The 22584-nt window shown below is 43.2% G+C and overlaps 1 protein-coding gene across 3 annotated transcripts in view; it reads left to right on the plus strand.

The window, feature by feature from the left end:
• The window catches only part of LOC135210358 (gamma-interferon-inducible lysosomal thiol reductase-like), a 168563-nt gene extending 146043 nt beyond the window's left edge, over positions 1-22520 (plus strand). For all 3 annotated transcript variants that reach the window (XM_064243256.1, XM_064243255.1, XM_064243254.1), the window contains exons 3-5: positions 3554-3727; positions 3986-4132; positions 21278-22520. In XM_064243256.1, the coding sequence (XP_064099326.1) occupies positions 3554-3727; positions 3986-4132; positions 21278-21364 (408 nt within the window). In that variant the 3' untranslated portion in view covers positions 21365-22520. The remainder of the gene's footprint in view (positions 1-3553; positions 3728-3985; positions 4133-21277) is intronic.
• Positions 22521-22584: the final 64 nt, after the last annotated feature.

Genomic DNA, 22584 nt, shown 5'->3' on the forward strand with positions numbered 1-22584 from the left:
AGAAAGCTTCCAAGGTGACTGGGCTCCTTGCACTGAAGAACGCTAAGCCCTACGACATCAGAGGTATCGGGGCCTCCCTCTCATTCTCGAAGAATATGGCGGTCTCCCATGTCCTAAGGGCGGCCGTGTGGAGTAGACAATCCACTTTCCCGGCCCATAACCTGAAGGACTGCATGAGGAGGTCTCTCAACTCCTTCAAGATCGGCCCCATGGTGGCGGGGCAGCACAGAGTATAACCCCCCCCCCCCCCCCGGGGGTAGGGGGCAGGATAAGTGTGGATGTGGGTATGAATGGCAGTTCCTATGTTATCCCTCTTCCTTCCCTTCCCCCCTACCTTCCTTCCCCTCCCTTACCCAGGAGCATTCAAGGTAAGCTTTGCAGATCACCTGACTGTTTTCAGTACAAACCATTGTCTTAAAGGACTTGTTCCAGTTATGCCCAGAGCTTCGCCAGGTCCATCAAGCCCCTCTCAGCTCACAACCTCCGGTTCCCGGGCCTCTCCCCTAGAGGCTCCCTCCTCCTAAGGACTAATTCTCCTATAAAAGCAGTTTGAGGGAAGTATACTGCGCTGGAACAAATAAATTCTTAGTATAATTTGTATTTTTCCTAGCTATACTTACCTCAAACTGGTTGGAAACTAGGCCCTCCCTACCGTCCCCACTTTCTTTAGGGTAGAAGACCAGGCTTATTTGGGCGTACGAGGAAAGACTGGAGAGAGAGGTCAGAGGTTGGGCGAGCTTCGACCCTGGCGGCATAGAGACCTGGTGGGGTAGGGCGAATAACTGGAATTTTTTGGTCGGTTCTAGATTTGGTAAATCCAGGTATCTCCTATAAAAGCAGTTCGAGGTAAGTATAGCTAGGAAGAATACAAATTACTAAGAATTTGTTATTTTTATAAACCGGATCGCCATTAACTGGGGACTGCTTGTATCCTTTTCCCTGACAAGATCACAATTCATGAATGTGTTGAACCAAGTGCAAATGAAGTTTGGGGAGTCTATGTGATAAGTAATCCAAGAACTTTTCACCATGGTTCACTCTCTTGATGAAGCCAAGTTCTTTTTAATGACTGTAGTATAATTCCATGCCTGGAATACTTAGTTTTAAGACTGCTTATGGTTTATTTTATTGTTTTAGTGTCGGTAGAAGCTGCCAACCTTGGCTTCCTATATTGCAAAATTTTACTTGATTAGTTCATATTTATCAGTCTCCAGTTGAATGAGTCCTGAAAGCTGTGACTTAGGTTTATCTCACAAGCTTCAACTAGGGATTAGTAAGATATTTCCTACTTTAATGGATTCACACAATTTTTAGGTGCAATTGCCTAAAGAGGCAAAGTTTTTATTTGTATGCCTAATCACAGGTCATTGATGGTGCATCTTTCGCACAGGTTTCGGCTCCTTGTTGCATGAAGGACATTTGTGACAAAAGGTACAGTAAGTTCCAGAAGTGAAGCGACAAATTTCAGAGGATTTCGTTCGAAATTCAGTAACTGGCAACTACAACACGTAGCTGAAAAACTTTTTTTGCACAAATATCAAATCTATGATATTTATAACAATCCTAAGAAAAAATTATGGTAATAGTAATTATTTTAAAGTATAGTAATTACTTCAAACTATAGAAACGAAACAATTTTAAATTTTCATTCAACACAGGATTACCAACATTACCAATGTATATTTCGAGCAATGTGGAAACAAATTTTTAATATCATAGTGTATTATCAATTATTTTAGCGAAGATGCATAAAACCATGCAAGTATCAATAGAATGTAAAGGGAAAATCTCCACAACATTAAACATAATCAACCATGAAATGCACCTAGATTCAACAGAGAAGTTGGGTGTGGTTGGTAGTTCTGATTTTAGCTTCTAGGACCGAGCAAAAAATACCATCTTCGAGAAAGGCTCTAACTGTTGTTGCTACCTTCAGGTGACTAGGCCTAGTTCCAGGAATACCAAGGCTTACAATGCAGGGCCGCTGTCTGTTATTTAGGCAAAGATAGAACCATTACAACCAACACTAGGACCTGTCCTTGTACCTGGAAAACACTCGCTGTATAAAAAATAAGAAAGACGGTCGTAAGCAACCAGAACACCCGTAAAATCCCCACCTGGTTAAGTTCTCAAGGGTAAATATTTTGGGTTTTTACTTAAAAGACAGCAAAACTCCTTTCATTCTTGGAAGAAGAGAGAACAGTCCAGAACCCTCCAATGTCTTGTCTAGTACGAGTAGGATAAGGAGGAGGTGGAGTGGGGAAAGGCTCCCTCCTACCTCGATGCTTCTTGCTAGGTGGAGAGGAGGAAAGGGAAGGCGCTCTCCTTCTACACCGTCTCTGTAGAGGGAACTGCATATCTCTCACACAAAGAGTCCAGTTTATCAAACATCGCCTGAAAGAACATTTCCATGGGAGGCAGAGCAGATGACTGAGGGAGAACCAATACCGCAGTTGATGTCGTAGGCTGAGTGGAAGCTGGAAGTGACATCACAACATTGGTCATGGAAGCACAAACCAATGGCCTCACTGGCAGGGAGATAAACGGCAACTCGGCAGACAACATTGTTGACGGCTCCAGCCCACTAGAAGGCATCACACGTATCAAAGTAGTATAGGCCAGTAGGAAGTGTGACGGGGGAGGCTGGCGAGCAAACAAGAAATGTGCTAGCAAACCATCCAAAGAGGGTGAACCCCGTAGGCCTAGGGATGCCCAAACCGCTGCCATTATGTTGGACTCCAAATCTGAAACAAAGGAAGCTGGAGGGGGAGCCTCCTCTCCTGAGGAAGTGTGATTCTCCTCCATAAGATGGGGGGCCCTCATTAACCATAAAACTATCCTATGCACCACCCATTAATTCCAAAGACTAATCAATGGAAGAAGGCTGAAATGTCTCCTTGGGGAGGCGAAAAACCTTCGCAAGATGGACAAGTTGACACCTTACGTTGATCCTTTTTCTTATAGAAAGCCCTCCACTGAGATATGAGCCAGGAACGACATTCCAGGAATGGATCAGAGATAGTACAAAAATTCACACGGCACCTACTGCAAGACAAATGGGGATCTGTAACAGAAGAAGCTAAATACCTGGAACTCTTGGAAGAATCCATAATCAAAGGACACACCCTAAAATATGAATAAATGACGGGCAAACTAAGCAACTGGCTTGGGAAGGGGAGTCTAACGTGGCTACTCTCCAAGGCATCAAAGAAAGACTGATGCATCACAAGGTCCCAAGCTTGGTTGGTGACCAGCTTCCACCTCGTATATGTATTGGTTGCCAGTTGCCACAGATTCCTTGCTTTATAATCTTTGATTGTTTTTAACTGGTTTTGAGCTGGCACTAGATTATCCTATTTTTAAGACCTCAGGTTTGTAAGCTATGAAAAATGCAAATTGATTACAAATTTGCCATTTTAACATTTGTGTCTAAAATGAACATTCATTGAAGTGTATCAAGTTTTGTTTTTCTTTTTTCTTATTGTGTGCCATGTGTTCATAATGTGTCATAATTGGTCTTGTTCCTTTAAAAAATTTGTTTTAAATTTTACAGACCTTGGAGAAAAATGGAAAGTTTACTTTTGACTGTCAGCATGGACCTGTGGAATGCCAAGCAAATATGGTTCACGCTTGTGTCACTAATATTGTCAAGGACCAGACAAAGCAACTGTCAATTGTTCATTGTATGATTGACAAAAATATGCAACCTTTAGTTGCTGGCCAAAAGGTAAATCCCTTTGCATGTTTATTGGTAATGATGGGAAAACAATGTCTTTATTTAGTCATTATTTACAGTTTTTTAAATGAGAGATTGTGTGGGATGCAATACAGATAGAACTCTTTACAATTTTAAAATGATCATTGCAATATGATTCAAAGTTAATTGCAGGTTTTTATGGCTTTTAGAATATTGTAATGCTAGTGTCTTTGGTTTTTACAGTCAATGGTAATTTTGTAATTAAATTTATTAATCCATATTTTTCAGTGTGTTGAGAGTCACAAAGAGAGATGGGTAGATGTTGAGAACTGTGTTAATTCAGACCAAGGCGCAAGTATATTGAAGCATATGGGTGATATGACTCATAACCTCAAGCCAAAAGTGAGCTTCATCCCCACAATCACAATTGATGGGGTAAGTGACATGGTTTTACAATAATAGTTCTTTCTATTTTCATGTCAGGTGTTTTTACTTCATTGAATTGTTTTGGTGTCTTTAGCATGTTATTACATGATATGATTAATGTTTTAGTAATGCCAGGTATGTATTTTGCTTAACTGAACAAATGCATAGGTTTTAATGGCCATGTGGTTTGTTTGTTTGTATGGTGTTTTTATGTTGCATGGAACCAGTGGTTATTCAGCAACAGGACCAACGGCTTCATGCGACTTCCGAACCACATCGAGAGTGAACTTCTATCACCAGAAATACACATCTTTCACACCTCAATAGAATACCCGAGAATTGAACTCGCAGCCACTGAGGTGGCAGGCCAAGACCATACTACTCACGCCACTGGGGTACTTAATGACCATGTGGTGTTGAGAGGCTGCAAAATAAACAGATTTCAGACTGAAATGGTTTTGATGTGTAAGGAGCAGTTAGTGAGAAAAGTACTGTTCTATTGCTGTAGATAAGGCTAGCAGACATATATGAAATGAGAATTCAAGCCAGACGTATACAAAACAGAATTAAGTGGAATCATCTGACCCTGTAAAAGGAAAATGTGATAAACTTTAAATTTAAAGCTTCTTCCCAGCTTTATCCCATTTTTATATGGGGTCGCCGTTGTGAATGAGTAGTCTCCATCGATTTCTGTCCTGTGCATCGTTCTTGTTAATACCTTTCCGTGACATATCTTCCCCTAGGCTATAACGCCATCTCTTTCTCGGTCTTCCCTTCTTCCTAACATCCTTGGTCATTACATCCATCACATTGTTGAAGGTGAATGGGCTAAGTGCTGACCCCTGGTGTAATCCAACTCCTATCTCAAATCCATACACTTGTGAAACTGTACATGCATGTTTCTTGCCAAGTCTGATCTTTGCAGTGGATTATTTTTTCAATTGCATCCATTACATACAAAAGCTACTTGTATTTAAGAGGTTGTCATTGACTCCACTGTCCATTTTCAAAAAATAGACTTGATGCATCAGTAGTGTCATAACTCATCAGATCCTCTGTTGCTTTGTCATCCTTCTGAACCTGTGATTTAGGCTATGGTAAATGGGTTTCACGTAATGAACTACTTATATAAAGAAAAAATTTATACAGACCCATTTATCATAATCTTCAGTGTCGTCCTTCCTTCCCCTTACTCATCAAGAGGAGTGGTTGGAACACAGGCATGAAATACTTCAATTAGCAGACAGTTGACTGAGGGGGCCACATGTGTTGGTACTTTGTTCATATGCGGAACAAACCTTTGGTCTTAACAATAGGATTACTTTCCAAGCACCAGCTGGTAACCGGTTAAAACAATCAAAGATGGTAAGGCAAGGAATCTCTATGACATCAGTCCTCTCTTGCTGAGCGACCCAAGGTGTTGTTTCAAGCAGTCTTCAAAAGGCTGGACTCTGTTTTGGAAGAGAGGTTTTCTGCCTTTGCTGCGAAGAAGACAGATCGTAAATGTAAGGTCTCTTCTCCACCTCCTGCTTCTAAGAGATCTTGTAAGGAAGGAGATTTATCTCCTTCTCTTTTTTTCTTCTCCATCACTGCCTCGTCGTCATATCAAGCGTTTGAGGACCAAGGACTTTGTGGTTTCGTTTTCTGCAAGCAGAAGGAGTGCTTCGCCAGCTGCCCTGCAAGGTCATGCTTCCCCATCACAGGTTCATGTTCATGGGGTTGACAGTGAAGCTTGTGGAAGGATGGCATCCTCGGCTTCATTACTTGGTCATGTGTCTCCGATGCATGCTGGTAATGCATCGTCATCTTCTTTTCGTGGCCGTCTCTCTCTCCTCAACTCCTCATGGACGTGTTCGTGGCAGTATGAGTGTTGAGTCTTCACCTTCCATACACAGACATGCCTCAGCCTTGCACATACGTGTTCATGATTTTGGAGGTACTCCTTCTTCATCTGTTCCATTTCCATTTCGTCGGCGTAAGGATGATAAGGCGGAGATTAAAAGGTCGAAAGTTTTAGAAGTCTTAAGGATCAATCGCCTTCAAGTAGCTCTCTTTGGTGACGTCTCGTGTCTCAAGACCGTGATCAGTTGATGTCTCACAGATGTTTACTCGACTTGTCACACAGCCACGTACATGATTCTTCCCTTGAACACGTATGTGGTTCGTCACACGAGCCTGTGCGCGGGTCGAGCCGGGATCTTGCACAAGTGTCATTGCTTAATGATGCTCAGGAACCTTCAGTAGCAGGGTCTTCAGGTGTTAGAGACTTCCTCCTACCAATAATGTCTAGAATGCTAGGCTCCCTAGGGAAGCTTCATCAGTGTTGCTGCAAAAGGAGGATGATACTGCCAAGCCTCCTTCTTCATATCATCGGTCACTGTTGCCAGATCAGGAGAAGGGAGACACTCAAAAGTTTTTGTCTTCCTTCACAGAGGTTGTTGATCTCATTCGCGAGTTCAACAATCTTGAATGTAGGACGCAAGCTCAGTCTTCTGTCACCCCTTCATGCATGGAAACCTTGCTGGGTGCCAGTCAGGATCCTAGGGCTTCTTTTGTACTTCACCTGTCGGGCCACGCTTGGTCCGTCTTGCAACGTGTGAACGCTTTGGTGTCGGACTGAGATGGCTCTCTACATTCCAAGGGGTCGTCCAAGTTTCTTCCTCCTCCTCTCGTGCGTCATAGGAAGTACTATTTAATTGATTAATGTAGTTCATTTGATGCTTCATCACTTTAACCTGGACGTGATACGACTTAATGCTGGTTTAACCCTAGAGCAAGTTAGGTCGGAAGGTTGTCACAAGATGCCTTAGCTATGGAGACTACGGTGGCTTTCGTCTGCCAAACAGCCTCATGGCTTAACTTGTGGTCCACTATGATAGCCAAAATTGCTTCAGATGGGCCTGTAGGAGGCTTAGTGAGTTCGTCCTCACTCACTAGACTGTTGCAGTCTGGTGGTAAGGCATTTTCTTACCTGGCCCATCCTAGTGCGAACTTGTGGGCCAACCTTCTCCTAGCCAGGAGAGACGCAGCATTGTCCAAGGTGGCGAGTTCATTGGACTGAGTCTTTATCGGTGCTCAGGAATGGGGACAGGCAGATACTAAGGACAGGTTGGTTCATCAGGCGGTTTCCAAGTCGGAGGCATGTTCACATCGCCCGCCGCCTCCTAAGTCCCCTAAGGGTTCTGCTTTGGGGAGGGTTTCTCGGCCCCCCTTTCAGGCTAAGTCTAGCAAGCAGCAGTGGCCCTTTCAATCCTGCCCATACAAGCCTGGGAGTGGCTGTAGAGGAAGGTGCAGAGGGGGTCGTCAATAGTGGGGTGCCTCTCCCTCTCATTTGCCATGAGTAGGGGGATGCCTGGCAGGCAAGTGGGCCAAGTGGCAATGTTATGGAGCAGAGAAGTGGGTGGTAGATGTTCTGCGGGTGGGATATCTACTTCCATTCAACTTCATTTCCCTGCTCATGGACAGACTTTTTCAGTTAGACATATTCTCGCGATTCCCCTAAGTTCTTGGCTCTTTGGGAGGAAGTATTGAAAATGCTGAACAAGGGTGCAATAGAGGAAGTAATGCATCCTTCTCTGGGGTTTTACAGTCGCATTTTCCTGGTACCAAAAGTGACAGGCAACTGGAGACCAGTAATTGTCCTTTCCACCTTGAATCATTTTGTCAGGGAGACAAGGTTCAAGAGGGAGACATCACGGATAGTGTTAGCAGCAGTGAGGGACAACGACTTCTTGCTGTCAATAGACCTAAAGGATGCTTACTTCCAGATCCCTATTCACCCTTCATCCAGGAAGTTTCTTCACTTCTCTCTGGGCTTGCAGATATACCAGTTCAAGGTCCTGTGCTTCGGGTTGACCACATCCCCTCAGATGTTCACAAGAAGGGTCTTCGCCCTTGTCATGACATGAGCTCGTGCTCAGGGGATTTGCCTGTCAAGATACCTCGACGACTGGCTGGTCTTAGCAAGATTCAGGGAGAAACTGCTGTAAGACTAGAGATCATCATCTAAAGTTATGTCAGGAGCTAGGCCTAATAGGTATAAGGTACAGCAGCATCAAGAGTTTTTGTTTCGGACCAGAGGTTTGAGAAGTTGTGGTCAGTGGCACACAAGTTTCTATCACAAGCAGAACAGCCGGCTCACCAGTGGCAGGTTCTTCATGTTCGTCTTCATCTTCAGTCTCTGCAATGGAGATTGAAAGACCTCTGGTCCCTAGCAGGAGATTCCCCTCTTCAGAGAGCTCCTCTGTCCGAAGAGGTGAGGCAAGACCTTCATTGGTGGTTGAACGACCAGAATCTCTTGGTGGGTATCCCTCTGCGTTCTCCCCCTCCAGTCTTCCTTCTGTTTTTGAGGGTTGGGGTGCTCATCTAGGGGATCTCATTGTGTCAGGCATTTGGGGTACGAAAGACAAGCTACTACACATCAACGTTTTGGAGCCGAAGGCAGCTTTTCTGGGTCTGAGAGAGGTTCAGGAGAAGGTAGAGGGTCAATTGGTGGTTCTGTTGTCCGACACCACCACGGTGGTTGCCTATGTGAACAAACAAGGGGGTCTGGTGTCTTGTCACCTCCATTCATTGACAGTCAAGTTACACAAGTGGACGATCACCAACTCGGTGGAGCCCTTGGGCAGATACATTCCAGGCAAGGGGAATGTGGTAGCTGACAGGGTGAGTCGTTGGAACCAAATCCTGGGCATGAAGTGGTCTCTGCATCAGGTCGTGGCAGACAGGCTTTTTCAGGTTTTGGGGAGGCCTATGCTAGACCTCTTTTCAACTCACTTCAACAGAAAACTGGAATTTTACTGTTCTGTGGTTCCGGATCCTCTTGCTCTAGCAGAGGACGCCTTCCATCACCCTTGGAACAACCTTGAGGTTTACGCCTTCCCTCCATTTTGCCTGATCCGTCAAATTCTGAACAGGGTAATGAGTTCTTGAAATCTCAGGATGACTTTGGTAGCTCCTCTGTGGCCGCAAGCAGAATGGTTCCCAGACCTTCTGTTCCTTCTGTCAGAGGTTCCAAAAGAGGTCCCCCTGTTGAGGCAGCTTCTTTTCCAGCCTCATGTCGAAAGGTTTCACCAGTCAGTAGAATCCCTGTCTCTTCATGGATGGAGACTATCAAGTATCATCTTTGAGTGAGAGGTTTTTCTCAGGGAACAGTGGGTCGTATTTCCAGTTACCTCAGGAAGTCTTCAGCAGTTTACCAGGGGAAATGGGCAGTCGACTGTGATTGGTGTCGTCGACGGGGTTTCTGTCCACTCAAAACCTATGTTTAGCGTATTGCAGATTTTTTTTTATCTTCCTCAGGGATGAGAAAGGCCTTTCTGTTTCTGCTATTGTGGCGGGATCACAAGCTTAAAAGCAAGCGGCAAATCCCCTCCACATAAACTTAATCTATCTAGCTACCAAACTCGCCCTCAATCACACTTTCCTCTTTACACTACAGAATACAGCAGGACAATTGACCCATACCTACACACAACAAAAAAAACACAAACACATGTACTTACCCAGCTCCAGATACTCCAGGCTAGGCTGTGCTGTCCACTTGATAGGCTATAGGCTAGCTGACACAACCACCGCCAATAAGCAACCCCAAACCAACCAACCGAGACCCACAACAACCCGACAAATCACTGCAGACGAACACCAACAGCCCAAAAGAACGCAACAACCACACACCTTACTCCAGCACAACAACCTCACCACAACCAGACAGACACACACACACAACTACCCCAAAATCTATCAAATAACACATCAACGGACAAGACTACTGCCAAAACCAACTTCATGCCTTCCACAAATGCTTACTTCTTACGACTCTCCTAACACACCGCCACTGATATACTACAGAGCGCCACAACAGACATGCGCTTCCAACCGCCATTTAACCACTCCCATTTATTCTTCCACCAATCTCTCTCTCTCTCTCTCTCTCTCTCTCGTCTCATCTCGGTCTCCTCTCTCTCTCTCTCTCTCTCTCTCTCTCTACCTTTGGAGATGTTGTCAAATATAAACTATCATTACTCCTCCATACTATCAGGGACTACAGAGCAGCGTTGAGTTTTGTGTTACTTCTTTTCATCCTGGGAGATCTTGTTGTTCAGGGCAATCCTGTTCTCCAAGGGAACTCAAGCCTCCAGCATGGGATGTTTCGCTGGTCCTAAGAAGTTTCACTTAGGCTCCTTTCGAGCCCTTCCGTCAATCATCAGACAGAGATTTGACACTCAAGACAGTTTTCCTTTTGGCCTTGGCTTCTTTGAAAAGAGTTGGGGAGCTTCATGGCCTGAATTATGATATGAAACATACCAGGGGTTGGGGATCTGTGACCTTCAAGCTTTATCACGGAATTCATGGCCAAGACCCAGAATCCCTCGGTGCATGACAACAGATTTGCCTCTTTGCTATCTTAAAAGAACTTGACATCTAAGACCTATGTGTCGAGGCTTTTTGTTGGCACTGGTCGGTCCAGGAAAGAAGTTTCCAAGAACTCCATTTCTTTCTGGATACATGAAGCGATCAAGCAGGCTTACTTGTCTCTTGATGGTTCTGTCGCTGAGTCTGTGCAGGCTAGAGCACATGATGTCAGAGGCATAAGTTCCTCTAGCAATAAGGAAAAATTTTGCTGTTCATAGAATTTTGAACGCTGGTACCTGGTTGCGTCAATCCATGCTCACATCATTTTACCTAAGAGATGTTGCCCACAGGTCTTTGGACATGTTTTCCTTGGTCCCTGTGGTGGTTGCCCGCCAAGTTGTGTAATTCATCAATTACCCTTCACCGGGTAATTTTGTATCTTACCTATAGTAGTACCAATCTGTGGTGAGGGTTTTGTTAGGACGAAAGTCATTTACGTGCGTTGCCAAACTTCCATTCTAAGGAAAATTTTATGTAATATAGGTCGTTGTTATATGCCAAAACTGAAGGGAATTACTCTGAAATATTTGCTAAACATGTTTTTTATGTATACAGTTGTTAATGATCAACATTCTTAAGTTTTTCAATATCATATTTGAGAAACGTGGCAAACATGTTGCCACATCTACAATCTCGATTCTCAGGTCAAGTATCGAAATCTGTATCTGTCAGTCAAGAACAGTATACCCTTCGTTAATCTCTTAAGAATGGTCAAATCTTATAAGCTGGGGTCCTTTTATGGTGAAGGTAAGGATTAGCGGATGTAAATATAGTTGGCGCTCAAACACATGTGTGTTTGTGTGTGATTAAATGCTTAAAAGATATCTGTTATCTGAACTTTTCTATAAATTGAGAAATTTGAATATGAATTTTTTTTTTTTTCCATCTTTGATGTTAATTTTTTTTCCTTGTGTAGAACGTTCCAAGACAACAGTCAACTGAATTTGAAAAAAAAATATTTGGGGATAAGATGAAAAAAATCCAAATACTGTTGTTAGGATTGAAATTGGTCTAGCATTGCCAAACATCAATCTATTCAAATTTTAATGAGGTAAAGGGAGCAGTTTAGTAACTGAAACTGATAAATTTGCTCCAAAAATGATTGAATTGTAATTTCTGTACACAGGTCCCGATGACAATTGTGTTAAACCAGTCATTAATATTAACATTATAAAGTGAAGAAATGTGGCTTGGTATTCTCTGACCTCGTGTCACGGGCCAGGCACGGGTATATTATGAGCTGTAGTTGTCATTATAGGGCAATACAGCCTTTTGTAGTTGCCATGGATGGTCAGAGTTCCTCATTGAGAGTCACTCAAGGACAAGCAAGGCAAATTATTCATGTTTTAAGATACTTCACATTGGAGAAACAGAACAGAGGACCCATTACTGATGTTGCAAATGCAACTCTTCGTTCAGCTGAGGCAACAAAAGTTAGTAAAGCTACAGTCGAATGAATAAGTAAAGAAGCACGGGAGTCGCAAGAATTATCTGGTAACCCAGTTTTCGATTTAAAGAAGAGGAAAAGATCGAAATCTGTGACTGGTTTGGATGACTTTGACAAATGTTTGCTTCATTGGATAATTCTCCAATTTTATGAGAGGAAAGAAATTCTAACCATTAATAAAGTGTTGTCGGAAATGAGGGAAAGAACAGGATTCAAAGGGGGTAGAGAATCTTTAAGAAAAATTGTGAAAGAAATTGGTTTCCAGTACGCAAAACTTGATGGTAGTTAATTTTTGATGGAACAATATGACATGCAGTGCTTGCGAACAAGATTCCTAGAAAAAATGAAAAACATCAGGGAGAACGGACGAAATGTAATTTATCTGAATGAGACTTGGGTTAATCAAAATTACGCTAGGAAAATGCTGGAAAGATAATAAATCCAAGAATGCTTCTGGAATTAAATTGCCGTCAGGAAACGGTGGCTGACTTATAATTCTGCATGCAGGCTCTGCAGAAGGCTTCATTCCAAACGCTGAGCTCACATTCACTGCAAAGATTGACTGTGATTATCACCGTCAAATGAATCACGAAGTGTTTGGAGAATGGTTTCGTTGCCAGTTGCTCCCAAACATACCGCCAACTTCAATTATTGTGATGGATAATGCTCCTTATCATTCAAGGAAAGTAGATAGACTACCAACGATGTCAAGCAAAAAGGCAGTCATTACAGAATAGCTCATCTCTAAAGGTGCGAAACCAACAAAGAAAATGTTGAAGGGTTAACTTTTAGAGATGGTAAAGGAGTACTCCGTTAAAATAAAAAACACTTATGTCGTAGATAAAATTGCAGCAGAAAATGGATATGAAATTATTCAGCTTCCTCCCTACCACTGCCAATACAACCCAATTTGGGGGCAAGTAAAAAGTTTCATAGCGAAACAAAACGATTTTAAGATGGCAAACCTATCAGAACTTATTGAAGAAGCTCTGGATACTGTGACACCTGAAAGTTGGGAAAAGGCCGTAAGACATGCCGAGCAATTGCAAGTGGAAGATGCAGCAAAAGAACTCTTGATTGATAAATATAATGATTCATTTATTGTAAATCTTGTCTCTTCTGATGAGGAGTCCTCTTAAACCATCCCTCTCTCTCTAGTCTTTTTACTCTGTTCTGTACTGTTCTCTGAAAACCATTGTAAAGTGCATGCATCACGAGGTTAAATAAAGTGTATCATTATCATTCTTATTTATTAGATATACTGTATGTATTACTTGAATGTTTCAAAAATAAAGAAATGATTAATGTATGAAATTTATCATATCCATGATTTCCCTTTAGTTTTCTCTCATGCAGGTTGTTAATAAGTTAATTGAAGAATAAAAAGAACTGTTTCATATCTGAAGTTTTAATGCCAATACACACTATTTGAGTAAAGGAAAAATAAAATTATACCAGCGAACCCTTCTAAGACAATTAGAGTGTGCATTCCCCTTTCACCAGACTCTGAAAGGAGGATAATCTGTACAGGACAGAGGTTAAGACCTAAGGGTAATGTTTCCCTTGGGTGATTAGTAAGAAATACAGCTTTGACTTTGGCCGCCTCTACAAAGAACTTGAAGGTATGGCAACGCATGTTTTTGCTTTTAGACATGCCCAAACCCTCACCATAGATTGGTACTACTATAGGATGATTGTGTGGAAGAGAGAATGAGCGAGTTGGCTGGTCTCTTTCTTTCTCCTTGTTCCCTTCTTCTTCCTGTGGAGAGGTTGAGGAATAGACACGTCATATGCTGGACTGGTCTGATAAGGTGAGTAAGGTAGTCATACTGATAGTTGTTTTTGAAATAATCAAACCCTCTATTCAGTAGCAAATACTCCTCTCTCTAGCAAGGGGAAGTGAGAAGTAATAACAGATCCCTGTGACTATATGGTTTGTTAAATGAACAGTCAGAATTTTCTTTGGTCCCCTGGATGCAATGAATCTGCTCATATATCATTGTATTGCAACCCAGAAATTGTTCTTCTTGAGAGGTGGTCAGGTGTGGGTTAACTCCCAGCCAGTTAGGATGCTTGTACCTCCCACCAAGTATAAGTCTATCCTATTGTTAAAACCGAAGGCATGTTCTGCATATGAACAAATTAAAAATTTTTAAATCAATTTGTATTTTTCATAGCTAACAAACCTGAGATCTTAACATTTACTGCCCACCTCTAGCTGCCCCTCTCTATCTCTTTATTATTTCCTGGGTTTCTGGGTTGGGGAAAGCTGAAGCGTCACGAGGTCCAATGTGCGTCTCTGACCAGCTATCACCTCATACACGCAAATGTTGCCAGATCTCACAGATTCCTTGCTTTACAATTTTGATTGTTTTAACTGGTTACCAGCTGGCGCTTGGAAAGTAATCCTATTGTTAAGACCTCAGGTTTGTTAGCTATGAAAAATACAAATTTATTTTAAAATTGTCATTTTTTCAACTTAAGTTGGTCATGCTAGGCCTGTTTCCATGGAATAAGGCTCGTTATGATAAATGGTTTTGTATGAAAAGTTTTATGTAAAACCATTGTTTTCACTTGTATAACTTACCCGGTGGTTACATATAGCTGTCGTCTCCTGACGTCACGGCAGAATTTGAAATTCGCGGTAGCGCTAATGGTTTGACAGGTGATCCCTCTACTCCCGCCCTCTACCGGGTACCGGGAACCATTCCAACAATAAATCAGGAGTTTCCTGCCGTCGGAACCGGTAACACGGTTCCTCTGCTGGTTGGAATTTGGATTTGATCATCTTGGTTTTCTCCTTTTGGTGATGTACCTTGAGTTTACTGATCTTTTTGCTAGCGCTATAGTTATTTTGGTTTTGATATTGTTGTCCTTTTTAGGAATTATTTTGAATTCTTCACGATGTCTGACACCGGCTCTGTTCAGTATAGGGTGTGTAGTAGTGGGTGTAAGACTAGACTTCTTAAAGCTTCACTTGATCCTCATTCTACTTGTGTTAGTTGTAGGGGACGTGAATGTTCTTTTGAGAATACGTGTGAAGAATGTAAGTCTCTAACATCTCAGGAGTGGAAGGCACTGGGAAAGTATATGAGAAAGTTAGAAAAAGATAGAATCAGAAAGGCTTCACAGAGATCTTCTTCTAAGTCAGTGAGTAGCCAGGATATTCCTCTGAATTCTGTTAATCTTGTTCCTATTAACCCCGTAGTGGTTGCTACTGCCCTCGAATCTGTATCTCCCGATCCCGATCCCGTGTCAGTATTACGAGCTGATATGGACTCGAAATTTGTCTCTTTCCTCACCACTATGCAGAAAATGGGTGAGACAGTGCAAGAAGTGGTAGTTGAGTGTGATAAATTACTTAGTGCAAGTGTAGTGGAGGAGGTGGTTGTTCGGCCAGTTCGTTCTCCTAGGTCTAGGCCCCTGTCAAACTCCCCAGATCCTGGGAGGAGGCATGCCGAAAACCGAAGGGAGGCGAGCGGGATCTGCTCCCGAGCAGCCGCCCCCTCAAGCAATCCTGTAGCCGTATCCCAGGATGCTGTCGCTCACCATTGGAAAGGTGTTGCGAGGAGTGTTTTTTTCGTCAAGCGACTCTAGTTCAGATGTTTTCCTCTTATAGAGGTTGGCGTAATAAGACTTCTAGACCGCTGAAAAGGTCTCACGATGTTTCGCCTGCTGCGGTTCCCAAGAAGGTGGCGGCTGCTAAACCTTCTTGTAGTTTTTGGGAGGAGCCTGAAGCCTTTTCTCTGGCGGTTTCGATTTATCGCCCTTCTCTCATAGAAGTGGAGAAGCCGAACACGCACACTCCTTCGGAGCCTTCTCCAGAGCCTCCTCAAGCAATAACTCCTGCGGCTCCAGACGTGTTTGTGGATCATCCTTCTACGCCTCCCGCGCCTTCTACGTCGGTGGATCCTCAACCTTCAGTGTTTGAACAGATGAATGCCAAGTTAGGCAGTATCTTGGAGCTTTTTGGCAAGTCTCTTTCGTCCCCGAATGCGCTCCCGACCGCCTTACATCTTCCGCAGACTACTGTGCAGTCCTCTTCGCAGGCTCCTTTGCAGTCGCCTCTTCAGGCTCAGACTCTCCATGTGACTCCTCTTCAGACGCCACTTCAGGCTCCTGGTCGGACTCCTTTCCTGACTCCGTCTATGGCGCCACGTCAGGCTCTCGCTTGAGCGCCACCTCAGCCGCCACCTCAGCCGCCAACGCAGCCGCCAGCTCAGCCGCCCGGATTCGTCTCGGTACAGGCTCAGACGTCTTCTCCTGCTTTCTCACACCCTCCTCGGACGCATCAGGGTGTGACTTCGCCGAACAGGATTCCTCTTCCGATGGAATGTTCGCCAGTTTCGTCGAAGGAAGCTTCGGATTTGGAGGAAGAAGGAGAAGGACTTACAGAAAAAGACAAGCATTTGTCGGGGTATAAACTCCTTTTACGATCCTTCGTTGACAACTTTGGAGATTCTTTTGCGCCTTCTGTTCCAGTTTCTCCTAGTTCGCAGTGGAAAAAGGACAGTAAGCCTGACTCCCGCCTCGTCCTCGTTCAGCTGCATCTCGTCCTCTCGATTTCGGCTAAGAAAGCTATCAAGAAAAGTTAACGCTTGGCTTTTGGAGAAGAGGGAACAAGGGAAAAATGGTTTTTTGCTTCTTTCCCCTTCGAGACTTTCGTCAAGGAGCCGTGTCTGGTATGACACTGGAGAAGTTTTCTCCCTGGGTGTGACTGCCTCCGCTCAGGGAGACTTTTCTAGTCTTCCCGCAGACCAGCCCTTAATACTGCTAAAATTTTCTTTTCAACAAATGAATTGGAGCATCTTTGCAATAGTGTTTTCCGTGTTTTTGAAGTTGTTAGCTTCCTGGATTGGGCCATTGCTTCGCTGGCCAGGAAAGTCAAGTCATTTGGACTTTCGGAGGAGCAGTTGAAGGATTTTGCCTCGGTACTGGATTGTATCGATAAAGGCATCTGTGATGGAGCTTCGGAGCTCGCTGCCATTTTCGCCTCTGGAGTGTTGAAGGAGAGACAGCTTTGGTGCTCCTTCTTGTCGAAAGGGGTCTCATCGAACCAGAAGTCTGCCTTGCTCTTCTCTCCTTTGGACAAGAAACACCTTTTTCCACAAGAGATTGTGAGCGAGATCGCTCAATCTTTAACACAGAAAGCGACCCAGGATCTTTTATCACAGTCAGTGAAGAAGCCCAGGAAGATAGCTCCGGTTCTTTCTGCTTCTCGGAGTGCTCCCTCCACGGAAGCTCCTAAACCATTTCGAGGGAGAGCTCCCGTTCGATCTTTCTCCAGGTTTCGTGGGAGAGGTAGAGCCTCTTCTAAAACCACTCCCTCTTCCATCAAGAAGTAGGCCCGTAGTCCTCCACACAGCAGTAGGAGCCAGATTACACCTTTTCTGGCAGACCTGGTTTCATCTCGGAGCGGATCCTTGGACGGTCCAGGTCCTGAAGGAAGGATACACCATTCCGTTCATCAAGCACCCCCCTCTCACAGAATTTCCTGTGAATTTGTCAGCCTACTCGGAGAACTCCGAAAAATTTGCCGCCCTCCATCAAGAAGTTCTCGCCTTACTGGCAAAGAGGGCCATAGAGTTAGTGGACTCTCCGCAGGAACCAGGATTTTACAATCGCCTTTTCCTGGTAAAGAAGGCCACGGGGGGTTGGAGACCGGTGTTGGACATCAGTGCCCTGAACGTCTTTGTCCTGAAGACGAAGTTTTCTATGGAAACGACCCAATCGGTATTAGCAGCGCTTCATCCTGGAGATTGGATGGTTTCCATAGACCTTCGGGACGCTTATTTTCATATTCCGATTCATTCGGAATCGAGAAGATTCCTGAGATTCGTGTTCCATGGCCACATTTATCAGTTCAGGGCCCTCTGCTTCGGCCTGTCGACAGCTCCACAAGTGTTCACCAGAGTTCTGTCGTCAGTAGCAAAGTGGCTTCATCTAGATGGGATACGAATATCCATGTACCTAGACGATTGGCTTCTGAGGGCAAGGTCCAGACAGAAGTGTGTGGAGGACCTACAAAAGACTTTAAGGCTGATGGAAAGCCTAGGTTTGTTAGTAAACAAGGAAAAGTCATGTCTCACTCCTTCTCAGGAGATAGTTTATTTAGGAGTGAGACTGAATTCAGTTCTTTTTCAGGCTTTTCCGTCTCTCCAAAGGATCGACTCTTGCCTGAACAAAATAGACGAATTTCTCGTCAGACAAACTTGCTCGGCGAATCAGTGGATGAGCCTTTTAGGAACCTTGGCTTCAATAGAGCAATTTGTAAGTCTGGGCAGGCTCAACATGAGACCACTTCAATTTTACTTGAAGCAGAAGTGGCAAAGGAAGAAGTTCCCAGACTCCTTCGTGTTCCCCATCTCGGAAGGAATCAAACAGGACCTCCTTTGGTGGAAATCAGAAGGAAGGCTAGAGGAAGGCTTGTCTCTAAGCCAGTTGAGCCCCAACCTTACGCTTTTGTCAGACGCATCGGACAAAGGGTGGGGAGCTACTCTGGGGAGAAAGGAAGTGTCGGGACTTTGGCAGATTCATCAGAGAAGCTGGCACATAAATCTAAAAGAGTTGAAGGCGGGTCATTTGGCTCTAATGCACTTCAAGACAGAGGTAAGAGGGAAAGTAGTGCTGGTTCAAGCAGACAACACCACGGCTCTCTCTTACATCAAAAAACAGGGGGGGACACACTCGTTCTCTCTGTGCGAGGCGGCGAGAGACCTACTCATTTGGGCGAAAGAGAACAAGGTTGTCTTGAGCACAAGATTTATTCAAGGCTCGAAGAATGTAAAGGCGGACATTCTCAGCAGGAGAGGACAAGTCCTCTCCACAGAGTGGACGTTACATCCTCAAATATGCAAGAAGCTTTGGGGGATTTGGGGATGTCCTCAGTTGGATCTCTTCGCCACAAACAAGACAGCTCATCTACCACTGTATTGCTCCCCAGTTCCAGACGAGGAGGCGTTTACAGTGGATGCCATGCTTCTGGACTGGTCAAATCTGGATCTGTATGCCTTTCCACCTTTCAAAATGCTAAGATTAGTTCTGGCAAAGTTCAGAGGTCATCAGAACGTCAGGATGACTCTGATAGCCCCTTTTGGCCGGCCAGGGAATGGTTTCCGGATCTACTACTGCTGTTGACGGAACTTTCCGAGAGAGTTACCGTTAGGGAAGGATCTACTCAGACAGCCCCACTTTTTCTGAGGTTCCATCACAACTTGTCCGCTCTTCGACTAGTCGCCTTCAGACTGTCGAGCATCTCCTCAGAAAGAGAGGATTTTCAAAGAGAGCTTCAAGGGCTATTGCTAGACCCAGAAGAGAATCCTCTGATCGAGTTTACCAAGCTAAGTGGGTCCAATTCAGAGCTTGGTGCAAAGAAGAAGGAATTTCGTCTTCCAAGACCTCTATAGCTCAGTTAGCTAACTTCCTTCTTTTTCTTCGTGGAGAATAAGAAGCTTTCTACCCAGACGATTAGGGTTATAGAGCTATGTTGTCTTCTGTGTTTCAGACATCAAGGATTAGACATTTCTAATAATCAAGACCTCTCAGACCTGATTCGTTCCTTTGATACGACCAAGACAAAGGAGTCAAGAACAGTAGCTTGGAACCTGGATGTAGTTCTTAAATGGCTGATGTCAGATAGATTCGAACCGATCTCCTCTAGTTCTTTTAGAGATCTGACCGACACTTTTTCTTTGTGCTTTAGCATCAGCTAGAAGAATCAGTGAGCTGCATGCTATTGATAAGAGAGTTGGATTCGCTAAGGGCAATGCCATTTGCTCATCAATGCTGGGGTTTTTGGCTAAGAATGAAAATCCCTCACGTCCTTGGCCTCGTTCTTTCTCTATAAAGAACATTTTGGAGTTAGTGGGGCCTAATGAGCCTGAATGTCTTCTCTGTCCAGTGAGAGCACTTAGACATTATGTGCAAAGGACCAAAGGGTATAAGAGTAAGAGTGATAACCTGTGGTGTTCAGTGAAAGACCCTTTTCGTCCTCTTTCTAAAAAATGCGCTCTCCTTCTTTTAAGGAATTTGATTTCTGAGGCACACGGACAATGTCAGGACTCAGATATCAAAGTGTTAAAGTCAAAGCTCATGAAAATTAGAGCAGTGTCTACGTCTATGGCCTTTAGACGTAATCTGTCTTTGAAAGACTTATTAAATCTACATATTGGAGAAGCAATTCTGTCTTCGCATCTCATTATCTGACAGATTTGCAAACCACATATGAAAATTGCAGTACATTGGGGCCACTCATTGTGACTGACACGGTATTGGGTGAGCGAGAGAAGGATGTATCCCATCCTCACTAACTTTTCTCCTTGATTATGTTTTTTGTATTTTTAAGGTTGTCTGAAGATACAGGGAATTTTTTGAGTATCTTTCAGTCTTTTAATGTCTTGGTGTATTTCTTAAACGGTTGTGGTGATCCCTCGTTTTTCATTGTATTTTGTGGTGATTTGTACTGCGCCCTGAGCAGGGGCATTATAGTCTTGTCCGTTACGGTCACGTCCTCAACGGCAAGTACTTATTATTGTGTCCGATGCACGGATCCATATATCCTGTCGGTACAATAAAGGCCAGCAGACTACAGAGGCAGTAACCACTGAGTCAGCGGTCTTTAAAGGTAAGGAACCTATATCTTCGGATAATTCCAACAGTTGTTATTTTAGCTGCCATTGTCCCACCACCTAAATGTGTCAATCAGCTATATGTAACCACCGGGTAAGTTATATAAGTGAAAATGACATTTTTATAATAATATAAAGTTTCACTTATACTTACCCGGTGGTTACATAACAAAGCCCGCCCTCCTCCCCTCATATGGACAGGTAGGCATGAAACTTCTGATTTATTGTTGGAATGGTTCCCGGTACCCGGTAGAGGGCGGGAGTAGAGGGATCACCTGTCAAACCATTAGCGCTACCGCGAATTTCAAATTCTGCCGTGACGTCAGGAGACGACAGCTATATGTAACCACCGGGTAAGTATAAGTGAAACTTTATATTATTATAAAAATGTCATTTTTTTTATTATACAGAAAACCCAGTGTAATAAATTTAAGGAATTTGTTGCCCCCTCCCATCCTTGTACAACAGAGTTAGGGTAGATGAAGAGCAACACATGAAGTGACTCCTACATGTAGTGAAGGTGTTTGTGTCAAGCTGAAGCCGATTGGTAAAACTATGCTTAGCTCTTCATGGAATAATGTATCCTAGCTTTTGTGGTTTGTAATTAATTTCTTTCACTCTTCAATTTTATAAAACTAAAATTTTTATTTCCTTTCCTCTTTGCAGAGTCAAGATGATCAAAAACATGTTCTCCAAGATTTCCATAAGGTATTATGCCGAAGATTCAAAGGACCAAAACAGCCTTCATGTTAATGGGCATGGAATATAAAGGCTGCTAGTGTGTCTGTTGTATACATTTTGTAATGGCTTGAATTGTTGTGTGTAGATAGGTGTGCAATGTATCAGCTTTGCTTTTGTGTTGGTTATGCTGCTGAATTGTTAATTCACAGTAATTGTGTTAAAAAATGAGAAAGTCAGTCCAACATACTACTTAAATGATACATGTAAGGTATCTGTTAATGTGAATTCCAAAATTCAAGCAACTTACTTTCATTGACTTTTGGCAAGTAAGGATTTATTGTGTTTAAAAATGAGAAGTCAATCCAACATACTATGTACTACTTAAATCGTACACTTAAGGTATCTTTATGTGAATTCCAAAATTTAAGTTTTCTTGACTTATTTTCCTTGACTTTTGGTAAGCAAGCATTTATTGTGTTAAATTAGAAAGGCAATCCAACATACTACTAACGTGATACACTTAAGGTATCTGTTTATGTGAATTCCAAAATTCAAGTGTTTCCTTAACTTATTTTCCTTGACTTTTGGCAAGTAAGCATTTTTTGTAGATTTTTGCAGTAAGAGGAGAGATGTAAACTAAGGAGATGCTTGGAATAATGACAATGTTCAGAAAGTATCCAACCTTAGACTGTAGGAAAAAATAACCAAACTGTTTAGCTAGGACAATAATCTCCTTCCAAGTAGGCACCTTCCAACTCTAAACCTGCAGCTTAGTGTTCATGCCACTGCCTGAAGCATTTTAATAGGTTCGGTTTGGTGTCTTGTGGCAGCTTCACATTCATTATCTCTTATCTCTCCTCAAATATGAACTCATTCAGCAGTTTTGAGTAGATAAATATTGCTCAAGCCCAGTTGTCCTACTGGAAGTATGTAGGTTAGCCTCAGTCAAAAAAAAAAAAAAATCCTAAGTGCACAACAATGTGAAATGCATGTTGACTGCTTTTTGACCATTGTGATGTGCATCAAGAGACCAGAAGTTTTGAAAGCTACAAATTTGAAAATGTAAAATGCACCTTAACCTTTTGTCTCGACTGACTTTGTAACTTTTAGCCAAGCTTAACATTCCAGTGGCATAGCAGGCTCCCAGCAAACATCATGGCTCTGTGCAACTTTTGGTTTTATCCAAGCTTCCAAAAACTACTGAAGGGTTCCCAAGTTGGTATAAGAGAAGAAAACTTCTAAATACAATGGAAATACCTGCAGGTATTCATTTGTCTTCATTATGGTCTCCT

The sequence above is a fragment of the Macrobrachium nipponense genome, chromosome 39, assembly GCF_015104395.2.
Source record: "Macrobrachium nipponense isolate FS-2020 chromosome 39, ASM1510439v2, whole genome shotgun sequence".
In the NCBI taxonomy this organism is placed as follows: domain Eukaryota; kingdom Metazoa; phylum Arthropoda; class Malacostraca; order Decapoda; family Palaemonidae; genus Macrobrachium; species Macrobrachium nipponense.